General features: G+C 46.6%; 1 protein-coding gene across 27 annotated transcripts in view; it reads left to right on the top strand.

Annotated features, from left to right (window-relative positions):
• The window catches only part of LOC110521052 (afadin), a 117046-nt gene that overhangs the window by 41010 nt on the left and 56613 nt on the right, over positions 1 to 19423 (top strand). For 16 of the 27 annotated variants that reach the window (XM_090232767.1, XM_090232762.1, XM_090232755.1 and 13 more), the window contains exons 2-6: positions 11952 to 12147; positions 12681 to 12793; positions 14192 to 14346; positions 14496 to 14656; positions 18498 to 18655. In XM_090232767.1, coding sequence (XP_090088893.1) covers positions 11952 to 12147; positions 12681 to 12793; positions 14192 to 14346; positions 14496 to 14656; positions 18498 to 18655 — 783 coding nt within the window. The remainder of the gene's footprint in view (positions 1 to 11951; positions 12148 to 12680; positions 12794 to 14191; positions 14347 to 14495; positions 14657 to 18497; positions 18656 to 19423) is intronic. The other 11 variants (XM_036975792.2, XM_090232756.1, XM_090232766.1 and 8 more) reach the window with 1 other exon arrangement.

Here is a 19423-nt window from a genome sequence, read left to right as displayed (position 1 = left end):
ATCTTCCACTCACCACCAAGGACAGAACATTGAACAAAATGGCTAAACCTGAAAAAGATTACTTGACCCCTTTTCTCACCTGCTAGTGCCCTCTGTGTCAAAGTGCAGTGTTTGGAGACTAGGCTGAGCCCAGGGATGTGCTACCAAGCCATGTGTGTGAGGCAGACTGACTTTGTAGAGGTCTCCAACCCTGTGCTAACAGCTGCTGACAGGCCAGGGCTACAGATGCTGGGCTCGGCTGCCATGCTATTCTGGTCTGTCTGTCAGAGGGAGACGGTCTATTCTGAATGCCTGGCTGTCACCACACCAGTCCATCATCCAGAGTGTCAGGGCTGTTTGATGTATATTTACACCCTTAGTTGTCCTATGCTCTGCCACGTACTTTTTATCCACGCCAAACTTGGTGCAAAACCACGACCGCGAGTAACCTAGCAACAGTTAAAAGCCGCGCTGATTACGTCGTCACGGACATTCCCTGTGACGAAGAAAATGTGCGAAAGAGGGATCGTGCCTGCCATGCCAAGAACCGCAGGAGATGCGCAGTTTTGCGGACTCGTTTGAAATTAGCTAAACGAAAGGCAAGCAGCATGTAGATAGATGGCTAACATTACTACATATTTGTCAGTAATAGTGAATCAATGGAGCTAGTTTTTCCCATTTCAGCTAGAGCTAGCTATGCAGCGTCTAGTTTAGTTGCCAACGGGCACAAATGTCATGTAGCTTAGATGACCACACTAAGCTAATGCTAGATGATGCACGCTACTTCAGCTCGATCAGCGATGTAAACTAGCGATAACGCTTGCTAGAATTTATATCCAGTGGTGTAAAGTACCTAATTAAAAGATACTTTAAAGTACTACTTAAGCAATTTTTTTTGCGGTGTCTGTACTTTACTTGACTATATTTTGGACTACTTTTACTTCACTACATTCCGAATGAAAATGATGTACTTTTTACTCCATACATTTTCCCTGACACCCAAAAGTACTAGTTACAATTTGAATGCTTAGCAGTACTGTAAAAAGGCGAAATCCATACAGTTATCAAGACAACGTCCCTGGTCATCCCTACTGCCTTTGATCTGGTGGACTCACGAAACCCACATGCTTCCTTTGTAAATGATGTCTGAGTGTTGGAGTGTGCCCCTGGCTGTCAAAAAAAGAGGAAATTGTGCCGTCTGGTTTGCTAAATATAAGGAATTTGATGTATAGCTTTTACTTTGTACATTTACTCAAGTATGACAATTTAGTACTTTTCCCACCATTTAAAATCGGATACTTTTAGACTTGAGTAGTATTTTACTGGGTTACTTTCACTTTTACTTGAGTAATTTTATATTAAGTTATCTTTTACTTTTACTCAAGTATGACGATTTAGTACTTTTTCCATCTCTGTTTCCAGCTTACTTACCTCCAAAAACAATGCAACTACCCAGGATGTCAATGCTATCTGTCTGGTCGGCCATGCTGGCTGCAATCACTCACCAAAAAGCTACATAGCTTAATGCAACTTCATATCCTAATTCGGGAAAAATGCAAGTTATGGATGGCAATGTTTTGTTTTTGTGAGGATTCCGTCTCTAGCGTTTGTTCTTTCTTAAAACACAGGGATCAACTGACCAATCAGTGCGGGTTTGAATGTTGCTAGGTTTCTTGTGGTTTGCCGAGGTCAATAAAGGATGCTGCCCAGCCTCCTCAAATATGATGACTAGTTTGTTCCTCACTGCTGTTAATATGCTGGATGAACAATACTGTAGTTCAATTCTGTCAAAATGACAGTTGGTGTTGAAGTGGGATCCGGTGTGGTCTTAACAGCTGCTGGGTCTGGATACAGCAGCAACTGTGTAGGGTGTTAAATCACTGGTCCTATAGCTCATCTTCTGGTCAAGGGGACTGACTGTCCATCCATGCCTGACCCAGTAGCCCCATGTCCACAGTCCCTCAGAGGCCTCGTCATCCTCGATCACTATCCCCTAGCCCTTCTCCCCCTCGCGGGCATGGGACTGTGTCCGAGTGTCACACTGTGAATTCTGCTCCGAGTGAAGTGTTACCACTGCCCCAAGCATAATGTGCTGCTCCCCTCGGTCCCAGAGGACACATGAGGGAAGAAGTGCTTTCATACCAGATTAAACTAGCTCGTAGTTATATGGATCCCAATTGAATGAAACTTTAGTGATTATCTGGCCTCTTATTAAATGACATGATGCGAGTTACATGCAACATGCTGTGATGGCTTCTGAGCGAGACCGTTTTTTTTAGGCATTGGAATAGGTGACGTTAGAAAAGTAAGTTCACTCCAACAGTGTGTTGTCAGTATTCAACGAGCACATCTGGAGCAGTTTGAACAACTCTGACTGCTATTTTACGTCAGTGGTGGGAGTTGGAGCAGAGAAAAGCCTCCACTCCTGGTGAATCGGGTTCAACCAGAGTCCCAATGGCTCAGTAACAGTGCAGAATGTGTGGGGGGTGGATTGACGGCATGCTAGCTAAGCGGTTCATACAGGGAGAGGTTCTGACTGCTCATGGACTGACGGGAGAGGCCTGTGTGTTTCTGGGGTGTGTATGTGTGTATCCGCTCCACTACACTGTCCTTCTGCAGCCTCAGCCTGTCCTGTTATCACGTTTACTGTATGGCTGTAATAAACACAAGCTCACTCTCGTGTGAGTGCGTGTGCGTCCAGGCTGCTCCCTCCATCACACACACTTCCGTCTCCACAGCTAAAAGAGGTTTGACTGTTTATTTGAGGACCAGATGCTTTGCTCCTGCTGCAGCTGTGCTTCCTTCTCTCTGCACCTCTGGACAAGACAACGCTGTCTATACTTGATCCACTACGGGATTATGGTCAGGTACACTAGACATACAAAAGTATGTGGACACCCCTTAAAATGTGTGGATTTGGCTATTTCAGCCAACCACTGTTGCTGACAGGTGTATAAAATCGAGCACACAGCCATAGACGAGCATTGGCAGTAGAATGGCCTTACTGAAGAGCTCACTCGTCACCATCTGGCAGTCCGACAAATGAATCTGGGTTTGCCGGATACCATGAGAATGCTACCTGCCCCAATGTGTCGTGTCAACTGTAAAGTTTGGTGGAGGAGGAATAATGGTCGGGGCTGTTTATCATGGCGCAGGCTAGGCCTCTTAGTTCCAGTGAAGGGAAATCTTAATGCTACACCATACAATGGCATTCTAGACAATTCTGTGCTTCTAGCTTAGTGGAAACAGTTTGGGGAAGGTGCTTTCCTGTTACAGCATGACAATACCCTGTGCACAAAGTGAGGTCCATACAGGAAATGGTTTATCCAGATTGGTGTGTAAGAACTTGACTGGTCTGCACAGAGCCCTGAACTCACCCCCATCCAACACCTTTGACATAAATTAGAACACTGACTGCAAGCCAGGCCTAATCGCCCAACATCAGTGCCCGACCTCACTAATGCTCTTGTGGCTGAATGGAAGCAAGTCCCCGCAGCAATGTTCCAACATCTAGTGGAAAGCCTTCCCAGAAGAGTGGAGGCTGTTATAGCAGCAAAGGGGGGACCAACTCCACATTTAATGCCCATGATTTTGGAATGACATGTTCAACGAGCAGGTGTCCACCTACTTTTGGTCATGTCGTGTATTAGCCTCATTTTTCCCCTATTAGGTTTTTAAAAAGCACGCGTTTTAACACCAAGGACAAGGCCAGTGGTTTAACATTAGAGACACATATAGATTTCTCTCTGCTTTCTCTGCCCTTTTACTACATTGAAGGGAATTGAAAGTGCTCTAGTGCTGGAATTGAAAATTGTTGTACGACATTACCAAGCTTTTATGACTTTCCCCCCTAGGCCCCAGGCCTGTTTTAAAAAAAAAAAATTCTTAAGGAATTCATTCATGATGACTACATCGTTGTTCGTTCTCTCACCTCATGAGATCATGTGTTTTGCATGTCCCTCCCATGGCCTCATCTGTGTTTCCCTGTTATGACTGGCAACTATTATGACAGATGGCCCGTATCTCTGTACAGAGACGGGAGGAGGAGCTGCATGGCTCGTAACTAGATAACTCTTCCTTGGTGTGGAGAGGCCTGGCATATTGCAATGTTGCAAAAACGCACTCGGGAGTGTAAAGGTTGCTTAGATCTATACACATGATTGCACATCCTATAGGTATGTTTCTGACTGGGTCACTGCCCTGTCTCTCTCCAGCCGGTGTACTGGCTTTAAGAGCTGTGTTTATACAGAGCATTTTTCTGGTACCTCTGCTATGTAAACTCTGCCCTAAATTCCATTTCACAGGGACTTCTCTACCCTCTCTCCTCCGTCACTATCTGATGGAGAACACCTGGGAAATGCCTAATCTGGCCTCGCTGCAGAGATGACACAGAGGTATCTTCCTTCTCCTCTCCTTTAAACCTCAGCCAGCTCACTGACTGAGCATCGGCCCTTTCATGTGCTGGACTCAGTTAAGACCCAATCTAGCCTCTCATTGCCAGAGTGAAATATGCTGCGGCATATCGCTCTCATTCTTAACCAAGTCACAGCAGGACTATTAGCGTTAGAAGCAGCACTGTCTGTGTTGAATGTACAGTAGTATATTTCTCCATGTGGGTCCCTGGCCCTACAGTAGCTGTGACCATGTGTATATCCACCAGTCTGTCCAGTTAGAGCCTTGGGGAGCTTGATGAAATGCTTTCCGTGTCATGCAAAGCAGAGAGATTGATGTAATGCTTGATTTTCCCAGCCAATCCTCTGCCTGCTCTCTTCCCAGCTAGCCAATCCCCTGCCTGCTCTCTTCCCAGCTAGCTAATCCCCTCCCTGCTCTCCTCCCAGCTAGCCAATCCCCTGCCTGCTCTCCTCCCAGCTAGCCAATCCCCTGCCTGCTCTCCTCGCAGCCAGCCACTTGGCAGAAATCGTCATGTCTCTCACGAGAAAGGGAGAGGAGTGGAGGAGAGAGAAAGGAGGCTAGAGGAAGAGTGACAGCCTCCATCTAGAGTTACCAGTGGTCATGATATGTGTGCAGGGAGCTGGGTGGGGCTTGCTGGATGGATGTGGCTGTGGTATGGTGGATGATGTGTCTGTGATGATTACAGCAGTAGATGGATCAGGTTGTCTCAGCTGATTCTAGGTCTGCGGTAACGTGGCTTTCTCGAACCCCTCCATTACTCTGCTGACAAGGTCAGGCTGTTCTGTGTGTATGTTTGAGGTTTGGCTCATGCTGACACCCACACAGTCTGTGCTGTTAATCCTAGACACTGACCTGACTGCTAGAGGAGAGACGTTGATTTCTCCTGGCATGCTTCAGGCTGAGGAAGAGGATGGAGGAAGAAAGGTGCTGCTGAGAATGGATGACTGTGTATGTCTGTCTCCAGGGCCTGAATCTTGGTCTTGACAAAGGTCAACCTGACCGCAGTTACTATGCCAAATACAGGTTTAGCAGGTGTGTTGGTTTAACCATGTTACCATGGCAACCACTCCCTCCCTCCTGTCTGTTTCTCTCTCTCCACTTTCTCCCCTGTGGCCCTCTGTGGTCTGGTCATGTGACCAGGGTCAGTGCTTCGCTTGGCAGTGGTTAGTGATAGCCTAGGCAGGCAGAGCGTGGTTTCGTTTGCCCATCAGTTAGCCAGTTAGGCAGGCTGTTGTTTGCCAATCAGTTAGCCTACTATGGCGCCTTCCTCCATCCCTCTCCCCACTGGCCCAGTGCAGTTCTGACTGGAGCCAGTCAGATTAGAATACTAATGCTGACACAGGCAGGATGCTGTCGGGGCCCTCTGTGTATCAGACATGTCAGTCCCATGCTGTAGTCCAGCGCGCACGCACGCACTCTCACACAACCCTCTCCTCATCCCCTGCTTCTCTCCCCACCGCTGAGGAAAAGTGGAATGAGGATGTATATTAAATGGGGTTAATCCATATAGGTCCGTATTACCTGTCTATTTGCTGAAGGTTTCTCATGTCAGATGAATCGGGTCAATGCAAGTCGTGTTAACCTAGCATTACTTTAGATAGTAAAGCTACACTGGGCTTTATAGGGCGGTGGGTTTATCGTCTGACTACGATTGCAATCATTCAGATCATGTAGGATTTAAAAAAGGCCACATCTGGCATCGAACAGATTCTATTATTGTCATATACACTGAGTGAACAAAACATTAGGAACACCTGCTCTTTCCATGACAGACTGACCAGGTTGAGTCGAAGTGAAAGCTATGATCCCTTATTGATCCACTTCAATCGGTGGATTTCTAAACCTTGACAATTGAGACATGGATTGTGTATGTGTGCCATTCAGAGGGTGAATTGGCAAGACAAAATATTTAAGTGCCTTTTGAAGAGGGTATGGCAGTAAGTGCCAGGTGCACCGGTTTGAGTGTGTGAAGAACTGCAACGCGGCTGGGTTTTTCAAGCTCAACAGTTTCCTGTGTGTATCAAGAATGGCCCACTGCCCAAAGGACATCCAGCCAACGGCAGGCCAATGGTAGAAAACGGGTTATTGATGAAAGAGGACAAAGGAGACTGACACATTGTGCAGAGCCACAGACGGGCTACAGTTAATCTGACCGTCCAGTACAACATTGCTGCCCAAAGACCCATAAAAGAATGCACAACTCATCGTAACTTGACACGTGGTGTATGGTAGTCGTCGATGACCTTAGTGCCACTTCTTCCAGCAAAAATCAAGCAACTTCGGTTGCAGTGGGCTAAGGAACGAAAACACTAGACACTGGGGAATTGGAAAAACATTGCCTTGTCCGATGAATCACGGTTCCTTATATATATATATATATATATATACTTCCTTTATTCAACCAGGTAGGCCAGTTGAGAATAAGTTCTCATTTACAACTGCGACATGGCCAAGATCGAGCCAAGCAGTGTGACCAAAAACAACAGAGTTACACATAAACAAACGTACAGTCAATAACACAATAGAATAAAAAAATTGTACAGTGTGTGCAAATGTAGAAGATTAGGGAGGTAAGGCAATAAATAGGCCATAGAGGGGAAATAATTACAATTTAGCGTTAACACTGGAGTGACAGCTATGCAGATGATGATGTGCAAGTAGAGATACTGGGGTGCAATATAGCAAGGAGATAAATAACAATATGGAATTGAGGTAGTTGGGTGTGCTATTTACAGATGGGCTGTGTACAGCTGCAGCAATCTTTATGCTGCTGAAAGTTAAAGGAGATATAAAAGGAAGTGTTGGCCAAAGGAAGTGTTGGCCAAAGGAAGTGTTGGCTTTGGGGATGACCAGTGAAATATACCTGCTGGAGCGTGTGCTACGGTGGGTGTTGCCAACGAGAGCATACAGGTCGCAGTGGTGGGTAGTATATGGGGCTTTGGTGACAAAATGAATGCCGCTGTGATGGACTACATGCAGTTTGCTGTTGCAGTTTACTGGACTACATGCAGTTTGCTGGGGGCTATTTTGAAAATGACATCGCCAAAGTCAAGGATCGGTAGGATAGTCAGTTTTACGAGGGTATGTTTGGCAGCATGAGTGAAGGAGACTTTGTTGCGAAATAGGAAGCCGATTCTAGATTTAATATTGGATTGGAGATGCTTAATGTGAGTCTGGAAGGAGAGTTTACAGTCTAGCCAGACACCTAGGTATTTGTAGTTGTCCACCTATTCTAAGTCAGAACCGTCCAGAGTAGTGATGCTAGTCGGGCGGGCGGGCGGGTGCAGGCAGTGATCAGTTGAAGAGCATGCATTTAGTTTTACTAGCATTTAAAAGCAGTTGGAGGCCACGGAAGGAGAGTTGTATGTTTCATGCGGATGGGAGGCATGCAGGCTGGTCAACATTGCAGGTTGGTGGTGGTGTGGGGTGTGTTATTCGTGGCACACATTGGGCCCCTTGATAAAAGTGCAGCAACGTTTGAACGCCACAGGATATCTGAACATCGCCAATCAGGTTCATCCCTTCATGGCAGCAGTGTATCCATCTGCAAATAGTTTTTTTTCAGCAGGATAAAGTCCCATGCCACAAGGCTAGGATTGTCCAGGAATGGTTCCACGAACACGACAGGGAATTCAGCTTACTGGAGCTACTTGCTTTACTGTCCAGTCACCAGATCTCAATCCAGTTGAGATGGAACAACTTATTCAGAGTAGAGATCTACTACCAGCCAACCTGACACAACTGCGGAACGCATTGTAGTCAACATGGGCCAGCATCCCTGTGGAACGCTTTCAACACCTTGTGGAGTCCATACCCTGACGAATTGAGACTGTTCTGAGGGCAAAAGGTGGTGCAACTCAATATTAGGAAGGCGTTCCTAATGTTTTGTACACTGTATTTAAAACTGATCTCTGTCTACATTGTTTGTAACTTGAGATAGACGGACGGAGGGAGAGATGGGATTTAACCTTTTTAATTTATATATATATATATATTTTTTTTAAACCTCTGACATATTCCTGTGCTGATGAAAGTGCCTTTACTCCTCTGCTCTCGTCTTATGGGGAGCTGAACTGTACAGGCATATTGAGTCAGGGTGGGCTGAATTCCCTATGGGATTGTTAACATCCAGACCTCATCATGCAGTGGCTAACAAGCCTTCGTTGATCACAGTCCTGCTTTGTTACTGTTCAAATGACCTGCCAGTGTACATTGACTTGGCAGTGCCACCTGTTGGGCTGATGGGGAACTGCAGGGTGTATATTTAAATGGAAAGATGACAGTGATGTGGTGAAAAGCAATCTAGTATTATCGAATTAGTCATGTAACTCTTTTTGCTTGTTGCAATTCTCATTCTTCATTTCAAAAGACTTGAAATGATTTCTTCAGAGATGCTTTACTGTGGTGTGTACGAATGGAGCTTTTCTTTCAAGCTCTAGCATATTGTTGTCTGCATTGATGTCAGTTGATTGATGTGAATCACACTGTACGTGCAGTATACTGGCCGTCATCATAACTTCAGCACGGTCTCTCAAACCCATCAGTCTGCTCTGCAGTCCTGGACCCAAGACAACTCTCTCTTGTTATATTCAATCACCAGCCAGGTCCAGAGAGCCTCCCTGGCCTGATCAGCTATAGTTTAAGTTCCCTTCTAATATCCCCCATCCCACTCTTTAATATCTCTCCTCCACATGGTTTTCCAGAAGGCCGGGTGAGGATGAAAGCAGCCATATTTCTGCCCAGGGACAGAGGAGGAGTGTGGGGGCCATAAATCAGCAGATTAACGCTGCGCTTGAGGAGGCAGGGAGATTTTGGGAATGTGAAGCGAGTCGAGGGATGAAAGGAGCTATAATGGAGTGAAGCTGATTTATCACCTCTGCTATGAGGCTCGGGTCAGGCCTCTGTCAGAGAGAAACTAGTCAGTCTGGGCCCCTCGGAGCAAAGAGTAGACTGTCGGTCTGTCTCCGTCTGTCAGTGGAGGCAGGGCTGAGGTGGGTGAGTTAGCTGGTTAAGACTATATACAGTCAGCATGCAGAGGGCCTCACCACAGCTCTCTCGCCTTTCTGCCTTTTTGTCAAGTCCACCCCTTTAACTTCAAGGACATTGCTGCCTGTGTATGTCTTGATTTTGCATGGTCAGTGAGTGGGGATGAGACTCATCATGACTCAGGGCTGTGTTTCTTGTAATAGGAGGGTGTGTGTGAGCTGAGCTCTCCCAGGTGCATTCTGGGTCTGTAAATAAACCAATAGATGAACACAGGTTAGGAATGAGGTCATATAGATATCTTTGTGCGACTCTTTCTGTATATTCCCCTCACTCACACACAACGCTCACCCGTTTTCACACACACACACACACACACACACACACACACACACACACACACACACACACACACACACACACACACACACACACACACACACACCATATTGAGCAGGGGGTTTTGGGAAGTTTTCTCAGAGGTGAGGAAACACACGGTGACTCTCCTGACATTCATTGTTCTGGTTGGCCTGACATCACTCATTCCTCCCGCTCTCATTGGCCAAGAATGAGTGTCTGTGGCCCATGAGCCTGTGGGGTGAGGCTGATGTGATGTCACATGCTGAGAGATTGGACACAGCTGACATGGAAAATCCAGATCATACTGGACCAGTGGACTGCCCAGTGGAAGACCAGATCATACTGGACCAGTGGACTGCCCAGTGGAAGACCAGATCATACTGGACCAGTGGACTGCCCAGTGGAAGACCAGATCATACTGGACCAGTGGCCTGCCCAGTGGAAGACCAGATCATACTGGACCAGTCGACTGCCCAGTGGAAGACCAGATCATACTGGACCAGTGGCCTGCCCAGTGGAAGACCAGATCATACTGGACCAGTGGCCTGCCCAGTGGAAGACCAGATCATACTGGACCAGTGGCCTGCCCAGTGGAAGACCAGATCATACTGGACCAGTGGCCTGCCCAGTGGAAGACCAGATCATACTGGACCAGTGGAAGACCAGATCATACTGGGCCAGTCGACTACCAGATCATACTGGGCCAGTCGACTACCCAGTGGAAGACCAGATCATACTGGACCAGTGGACTGCCCAGTGGAAGACCAGATCATACTGGACCAGTCGACTGCCCAGTGGAAGATGATCACATGGCTTTTTATTGTTTGGGTATAAACATCATGTGACCTGTGAGTGCTGTGTATGTTGTCCCTGGCTTCACCTGTGTGGAGTGCAGTTGTCACGACAAGGTCCTATGTGATCATGTAGGGCTATTTCTGTTCTTAGCTGAACAGATTCTGAGAGGAGCGCTGGAGTGTAGTCTGCCTGGGAGAGGAGCAGATAGGCTGAGCTGGCTGTTTCACACACACCCACACACACTGACTGCTACCTGCACACCTCCCTTCCTTTTAGGTCATATGATGAGTATTAGTAGGCCTGTCTGTCCTCCTGCCTCTGACTCTCTCCTAAGGCCCTTTTTTATAATGATCACACTATATCACAACATGGCGTTACCACCATTCTACATCCTGTCTAAACTGTCCACAAAAGGCCGGTTTAGCTAGAAATGACAGGCGCCTATAGATGTTGATCGTTGCCACTTGACCAAAGGCGGTCTCCGAGCTTGACGTGGTCAGGGGTCTAGGTGTGGTGGGAAATGAGCTCTGTATGATATTACAGTGGAAGTGTGCTCTGCTATTAGACGCGACACTTATAGCGAAGTCTAATTTTCTTGCTCCCATACACAAGCGAAATGCTTGTGTTCCTAGCCCCAGCAGTGAGGTAGTATCTAACAATTCACAACAATACACAATCTAAAAATAAAAGAATGTAATTAAGAAATATAGAAATATTAGGATGAGCAATGTCAGAGTCCAGAGTATAAATATATATGTATATACTGTGTGTGTGTGTGATTTTTATAGACGTTGTGGACAGTATGTGGATAGAATATTTGTTGTATACCTGACGAATACGTGGATATAATAGTAATGTACAGAAATGGTTAAATAGGATGAGCCTTGACTAGTGGAACAGCATGTGAACATTAAAGTGATTCCATGTCTGTGTACATTTCCTGGCTATTGCTGAGTCACTGTAGCTACGGAGCGTCTGCTTCTCTATTGTACAGACAAATAAGGAGAGCAGGTTCCTCCAGCGTCTTCCCTCTCTTTTCCCTCCATCTCCTTCCTTCTATCCTTCTCTCTCCGTGGTGAGTTAGAAACAGGAGCAGCTATCCCCCGACTACCGTCCTCTCCTCTTCCTGTTACTTCTTATCTTGTCCAATAAATATCTCCTCGCTCAAATTTCAGCTGCAGGTTGGTTATGAGGTTACTGTTGTCAAAATAAGGCTGCGTTCAACAAAATAATATATATATTTTTACTCCGGTGATAAATGTGATTTTTCAAGACGCTCAGTGTTGGTGTAGCATGAAATGTTTATTATGGAAGTGTGAGAAAGGAAGGAAAAAGCCAAACTTGGCCCTTCAGGTCTTCAGCTGTGAAGGAAACGAATGACCCCCTCACCCCTCTCTCTTCTCATCTTCCCTCTCTTTCAGGACTTGGAGTTCCACGGCGTGATGCGTTTCTACTTCCAGGACCGCGTGGCGGGGAACTTTGCCACCAAGTGCATCCGCGTGTCCTCCACGGCCACCACTCAGGACGTCATCGAGACGCTGGCCGAGAAGTTCCGGCCCGACATGAGAATGCTCTCCTCGCCAAAATACTCCCTCTACGAGGTCCACGTCAGCGGGGGTGAGTGGAAGGATGGGTGTGTGTGTGTGTTTTGTAAGGGTATTATGGTCGACCACACCGAGCATTAGACTGCTAACTTTCAACATCGGGAGCCACTCTGTTTGGGTCACGAGACAAAGACTGTTAGCCTGCGCTACAGAGAAGCCAGGAGAGCAGGGTCCAGCTCCCATGGTGCCTAATGGGACCTTGAGATCAGCAGCCCTCAGTCCAGGCTTTGGTATCTCTTCATATTGAGAGAGGAGTAGCGTGTACTGTACGTGTGTGTGCCTGCATAGTACAGTTGTGCTTTTATATAGTCATATTTTAAATCTCTGCAGTCCTACCACATTTGTCTATGTCAATCATTAATGCTATATCCTAAGCACATCCTAATACTTTATCCTAAGCTTATTCTGTTTATTTATGTTAAATGAGAGTTTATAGCCCAGAGCTAGCTAAGCTGGCTGTATAGGGGTGTGGGGTAACTGGTGTGGGCTAGCAGGGTGTAAAGCAGTGTGTTAAGCGGTTGACTCCCCCCCTTCTCTCTCTGGCAGAAGAACGGAAGCTGGACCTGGATGAGAAGCCACTGGTGGTGCAGCTCAACTGGAACAAAGACGACCGCGAGGGACGCTTCGTCCTCAAGAACGAGAACGACATCATCCCCAAGGTTAGTGACGACAGCAGCAACAAGGAGCAGAGTGGTCTCAGGCAAGCCTGGCTTCCAGTATGCTTCTGCTAGACATAAAGCAAGTACTGGACTATATGGTGTGATTTGGGGATTCCTGTGAATGTGCGTTGCATCATTGGAAAAGAATAATGGACCTAGTCTATTCTTAGATTTGGCATCAGAGAAATGACTCAAAACTGCTGCACAGCAGGACCCTGGCGATGACAACACTATCAGATTGCTCTGCCTCTGTAGAACTGTAACTAAATAGCCAACAGTCAAGTCCACTGCTATGATCTTGTTAGGTCCTATGATCCTCTAATGAAATATAGACTGACTGCTCAATGTGTTGATGTGCATCCTGGCTCTGATACAATGAAGTGCCTCCTGCTCCGAGACTTCTTTAGTGCTCTTTAGCACCCTAGAGAGATGCAACTGTTTTTATTCTATACTGGGCCACTTGACCTGGAGTAGCTCGGCTCCCCGAACCTCTTTCCATTTCCTCAGCCAAATATGTTCTCCCCCCTGGCCCAGGATATAAAAGCAGTAGTGTGTGTGGGGGGGGGGTGTTTGTGTGTGAGATGTGAATGAGTTATGTGTGTTTCATCTCTTGGGATGAGTGGCTACACTCTGACCAGTGTGAGGATAATCAACCACCTCTGCCCAGGGGAGCAGTAAAAGAGCTATAAAACACACACACACAATTCTCCTACCCAGTCATCACTCCAGTCATCACAGGGGAAGCAGATCTTAAACTACACTTATCTCCTCTTAGTGGCAGCACCTCTCCTCGCCTCCTAAAAGCATCTGCTACTAGAGGTACATAGAGGGCTCCCCAAAAGGCTTTTAGGCTGAAATGTGTGAGCGTGTGTGAATGAGTGATAGGAGATCAGGAGTGCTTTTGGGGAGTGGAAAGAGATGGAGTCTTCTCAGAAGTGTCCCCTGCTCAGCCATTTGACAGGGCAGTTCTGGAACACTGGAAGGCTTTAACACATCTAATGCTTTATGGGGATTTAGACTCCAACTGATCCCCTCTGAAAAGGCTCTCGCTCTCTCTGCTTTCTTTGGCCAAGGAAGTTCACATTTTGGCTTTTGATTGAACTCTCACCCTGTTGTTCTGTCTGTCAGCTGATGGTTTTATTCGGCTGGCTGGTAGAGTGGTGCCCAGACCCCTAGGCCTCATGCTCTAGGTGTTAAGTTGGCCCCGTTCCAACTCTGTGTGGAGGCCTTGGGTCACTGAGTCCTAAGACCTCAGCCCAGTCAGTCCCCCTCTCGGGCCCCCTAATACCACTGATCGCCTTAATAAAACACTTAGTAACAAACCTCACACCCTCTCACCTATCGTAACCTTTCCCCTTGTCTGTCTCTCTCGCTTTCTCTTGTTTTCTCTCAAAACAGAAGATGCAGAGCAACGGGCCGGAGAGGGAGAAGGAGGGAGTAATCCAGAACTTCAAACGGACACTGTCCAAGAAAGAGAAGAAGAAGGAGAAGAAGAGAGAGAAGGAGGCTCACATTCCGGACGGAGATGAGCAAGCACTGAACAGAGAAGATGGGTAAGGAGGGCAATGTCACGTGTGTGTGTGTGTGTATATAGATATAGATGGTGTATAAAGAAGTAACCTGCATGGTAAAGTAAATATATTTCTGTGAGTAGAATTGCAGTGGAGTACTTCTGAGTGTTGTGTTTCTCCTGCTTCTCCAGAGAGAACTCCAGACTGGCGGCGGAGGTGTACAAGGACATGCCGGAGAACAGCTTCACCAGGACCATCTCTAACCCTGAGGTGGTGATGAAGAGGAGGCGGCAGCAGAAACTGGAGAAGAGGATGCAGGAGTTCCGCAGCAGCGACGGCAGGCCCGACTCGGGTAGGGTCCTGGGACTCCTGGATCTACCAATTTAAAATGTGTTACTTTGAGCGAGATATGCCTATAGGCCAGTCCAAATCCATTGTCTCTTGTCCCGGTCCAGGAGAGAACACCCTGTCTCCATACTGTAATTACATAAGGCCTGGGCCAGACAGAGCAGGGGGCCACTCTAATCTGCTTTAGCCTATGTCCTCAGTGAACACCACACACTGGCTGGCACTGCCAGGCCTCACATCTTGTTCCCAATGGCTTTACAGCCCTCTGCCAACCATGGGAGGGACACCAAAAATGTCCGCAGGAGTTTTTTATTTTGAAGCCTGAACTCTGTATCCCAAATCTGTTTTGGTCAAGTGGTGACACTATGACATAACTGTTTTAAAAATGTGTTAATCTCAAGTGTTGTTTAGAAGAAGTACAAATATTTGTTTTTAATCTAGTTTAATCTGACCCTAGATCTGAGGTTAGGGGCAACTTTCTACCTCTGGCCACTTCTTTACTTAGACTAGCTTCTTAGAGGCACATGAGGGGAGGGCTTCTTTGATTTATCGTTAATCCACGAGGTGCTCTTTGATCATGGGGTAAAATACTATGGAACAAACAGAAGTTGATGCTGGATAGTAAACTGCCGCTGTGCAAACCAACTTCCAGAAGTAGTCAAGGCGCTCTCATGTAGTGAAACCATGTAAAAGCCTTTCATGTATTACGGCTAGGCAGGGCAAAAATAAATCAACGACTTGTCGCAGCGACAACAGCCTTCATCAGGGTGACAAAGAATAGTGGTGGACAAAACAGGTTTATATCGCAACTCTCACAGGACGTGACTCAATTCATTGTAATTGATCAAGTGGAAAAACACCTTGAAGATGCAAAGAGGAACAGAATAAACATGGGATAAGGAGAATGCAACACCACAAATGAAATGCAATATCATAAAAGCAAAAAAACAAACTGAGCTCATGTTAGCAAACTTCTGAATAGAGAACAACAAAATGAAGAACAAAAAAATGTGACACGTCTTACAGGAAGGGAGAATACTTCATTTCCTCATATACATCTGGCAATGCAGTGGCCCTTATTCTAAAGATCCAGTTTAAAGATCCCCTGTCCTCCTATGTAAAAACACCCACACGGGCACTCCAACCACTCCACACACATGTGGTGTTGCACTTGACAGACTCTCGGTCCCTGAACGGATTTGTTTTTACAATGTGATTTGCAGATGCCACATGGGAAGTTGCCTGTGGGCTTGGGGAGCCAACTTGGCTTAGTAAAGGGGGTGAGGTCGCTGCGCACCAACGTATCCCTGAAGGTAGGGGCCCTTCTGTAAGGAAACGCTGCCGGTTCAGAGAACACATCGACTTATGATCACTTTCAATGATACTCCAATTGTGTTTAATGATATCCTGAACCCTGGCTGCCTCCTTGCTGTGGCGGTTCGGAGAGTAGATTGGTTTGGGGGGGTTTGAAGCCTGTGGGTGTGTGTTTTTGAGAAGTCTTTCTCGTTCCAGAGATTTAGCTTTGGTGAGAGACTTGTTTAACGCTAGGTTTGCATCCCTGTTGCTGAAACCTAGAATGCATTTGCACAGCTTTTTCCTCAATCCTCCTCCCTGTCAACGAATACGGTGCAGCTTTTTCCTCAATCCTCCTCCCTGTCAACGAATACGGTGCAGCTTTTTCCTCAATCCTCCTCCCTGTCAACGAATACGGTGCAGCTTTTTCCTCAATCCTCCTCCCTGTCAACGAATACGGTGCAGCTTTTTCCTCAATCCTCCTCCCTGTCAACGAATACGGTGCAGCTTTTTCCTCAATCCTCCTCCCTGTCAACGAATACGGTGCAGCTTTTTCCTCAATCCTCCTCCCTGTCAACGAATACGGTGCAGCTTTTTCCTCAATCCTCCTCCCTGTCAACGAATACGGTGCAGCTTTTTCCTCAATCCTCCTCCCTGTCAACGAATACGGTGCAGCTTTTTCCTCAATCCTCCTCCCTGTCAACGAATACGGTGCAGCTTTTTCCTCAATCCTCCTCCCTGTCAACGAATACGGTGCAGCTTTTGAATTGAAATAGCCTGAAGGGAATGTCCTTAATCAGATTTAGCAGGGTGAAAACTGTCCGCCCTGACCTCTCCGCCCTGACCTCTCCGCCCTGACCATGGTATTGCGGTGCGTACTTTTCCTGTAGATGTTGGTGTGGAGTGAGACATCCGAGTTAAGATTTTCACATCCAGAAAGTAAATTTGTATTTGACTGTATTCTAAACTCAGTTGCACATTCTCATTGAGGGAATTACCCTAGTTATGGAATAATAACTAATTTTCGGGTTCCAGAGAACACAAAAAATGTATTTGCCATAACCGTACCATTTTGTAACATAAAATAGTTAGCAGAACAGAGAATAAACTTCTCTTCCCGAAGTCCCATAAATAAGTTTGCATAGTTTTGGAGCGACTCAAACCCCCATAGTAGTCCTCTTCTGTTGTCTGAGGAGCTTGTCCTGGAAAAGGGAAATGTTGTTTATCCAATTTGTTGTTAACTGACTTGCCTAGAGGTTCCAGTAAAAAAAATACAAAATAAAATAAAATGGACAATGTGTTAATTGAAGGAGAAAGTCAGCAGAGGGCGTACTTGCCTCTGGCCTCAGTTGGAGATAATGCTTAAAAGCCTCCAGACCGTCATTGTGTACAATATTGTTGTGAAGAGATTCAACATCCATTGTTAGCAGATACGAAGGTCCATCTTTGAGCTCAGTGTGAGTGGTGTCTTGAAGGAAAGAGGCGAGTTTGGACACTAGGCTTAATGTAGAAATGAACATGCATGCTCTGATATGTAGTATCATTGTTGCTTGTGATTGGCCTTCCAGGAGGGTTATGAGGATCCTTGTGGATTTCTTGGTAACATGTAGTAAGCAAACTTAGGATGGGCAGGGAGAAGAAAGTAATATTAGGGTCACGTAAATTGCCTCCAGTGTGTCAGTGCGCTCTGGGTCGTTCCTAAAATCAGAGCGTTGTCAGATTGTCTGTTCATAAGTTCAGAGTTTTCGCACACTGGACGCTCTGGCTGAGGAGTAGGGTTGATCTGGGAGTTCTGACCTCTCAACGGCAGTCGAGCACCTCAAGCCAACTGGCTAAAGTTGTCTAGCTTGCTATCTCCTTCCAGACACAAATGAGAGAACCTCACTGACCATTTTACTCGCCCTAGCAGAGCTGGTTAGGCTGTTTTCATGTTATCTAGAGCGTTAGGGGCTAACTGGTGCTGCGGTTACTGACACGGTCATATCCAACATTAAAGGCCTTTACATTTCTTCACTACATGAGTGCCTTGATTACTTCTGGAAGTATGTTTGAACAAAGGCTGTTTCTGCATTTACTTTTTTTATTTTATTTTTTACTATCCAGCATCAACTTATCAGACTTTCTCCTATTGAGTGATATCCAGACCTCAGATGTTATGTAATCTGGAGCCTGAACCGTAAGCCCTCTGGCCTGGTCTGCTGGTTCACTCCCAGCTAAAATGCCATCTATCTGACACGGACATAAACCCCCTTCCCAGTTCCTCCTCAGTCTCTCTCTCTCTCTCTCTAGTCCCAATCCAGAGGAGTAAATCCCTGTGTGAAATGGGCAAGCGTCCTAGACCTACATCCCTGTCTGTTAACTCCGAGCCAGTCTGTAGTCTGATAGAGAGAGAAAAGAAAGTGTGTGTGACAGAGTGCTGATGGTGAGGTATGCTGCTATGTGGAATATTCCTGCCAAAGGAAAACAAAATATATTGAGTACAGATGTGGCATAATAAAATGTGTGTGTGTGTGTGTGTGTGTGTAACTCCAACTCCTGCTTCTGTCTCTTAGGGGGGACGTTGAGGATCTATGCAGACAGTCTGAAGCCCAACATTCCTTATAAGACCATCCTGCTGTCCACGACAGACATGGCAGACTTTGCTGTGGTGGAGGCCCTGGAGAAGTACGGCCTGGAGAAGGAGAACCCCCGGGAGTACTGCATCGCCAGGGTAAGAGTCCGCACCCCCATCCCTTACCAAGAACAACTAGACCTTACTCTCCCCCCCGTTCCGACCCAGCGCCAACCCTCCTGTTTCAATTCTGAGTCTCATCCAGCCATCCACATTCTTCCTAGTCGTCTGTCAGATTAAAGCAGGAAAGGGACTGTTGGCACAGTCATCTGTTTGGTTGTAATTTAATTGCATTTCTTCAAAGTGCCAGGCCAGCAGGTGTGTGTGTGTGTGTGTGTGTGTGTGTGCCTAATCTCTCCTGTCACCATGTGACAGACATCTCCACGCTAAAGTGCTGACCTTCGACGCCACACGCCTCCTATCCCTGACGGCTCCAGGCACAGCCAATCCCATTCAGTTCCCCTTCTCTCCAGCCGTCCATCCGCCTCTCAGTTATACATCTGTCGTTAATATATACAACATCAAACTGCTGTGACCAGACATGGACAGCGCATGTTTCTCACCAGCGTCTTGTGTTGGACAGTCAGTCATTACTACAGCAGAGATGTGAGGGAGAGACCATTATTAGGGAGTGGAGGAGGGAGAAAGGGTTGGACGGGAATAGAGGGAGAGGTCATATCTGGTGCGTGCAGGAGACATGGAGGGGAGACCTACCAAGGGAAAGGGAGAGCAGCCACCTATTGGCTTATGTTCTAACAGGCAATAATCAAATGGTTTGGAACACATCCTATGTACACCCCATACACGCTACACTATATTTAAGCCATGGTTGTATGGTCACAAGTCAATGCATGTTGATATGTCACT

Source organism: Oncorhynchus mykiss, chromosome 4 (genome assembly GCF_057628025.1).
Source record: "Oncorhynchus mykiss isolate SJ-2025 chromosome 4, ASM5762802v1, whole genome shotgun sequence".
NCBI lineage: Eukaryota > Metazoa > Chordata > Actinopteri > Salmoniformes > Salmonidae > Oncorhynchus > Oncorhynchus mykiss.
Note: the sequence above shows the minus strand (reverse complement) of the source record. Positions and strands in the feature narration are given on the sequence as shown.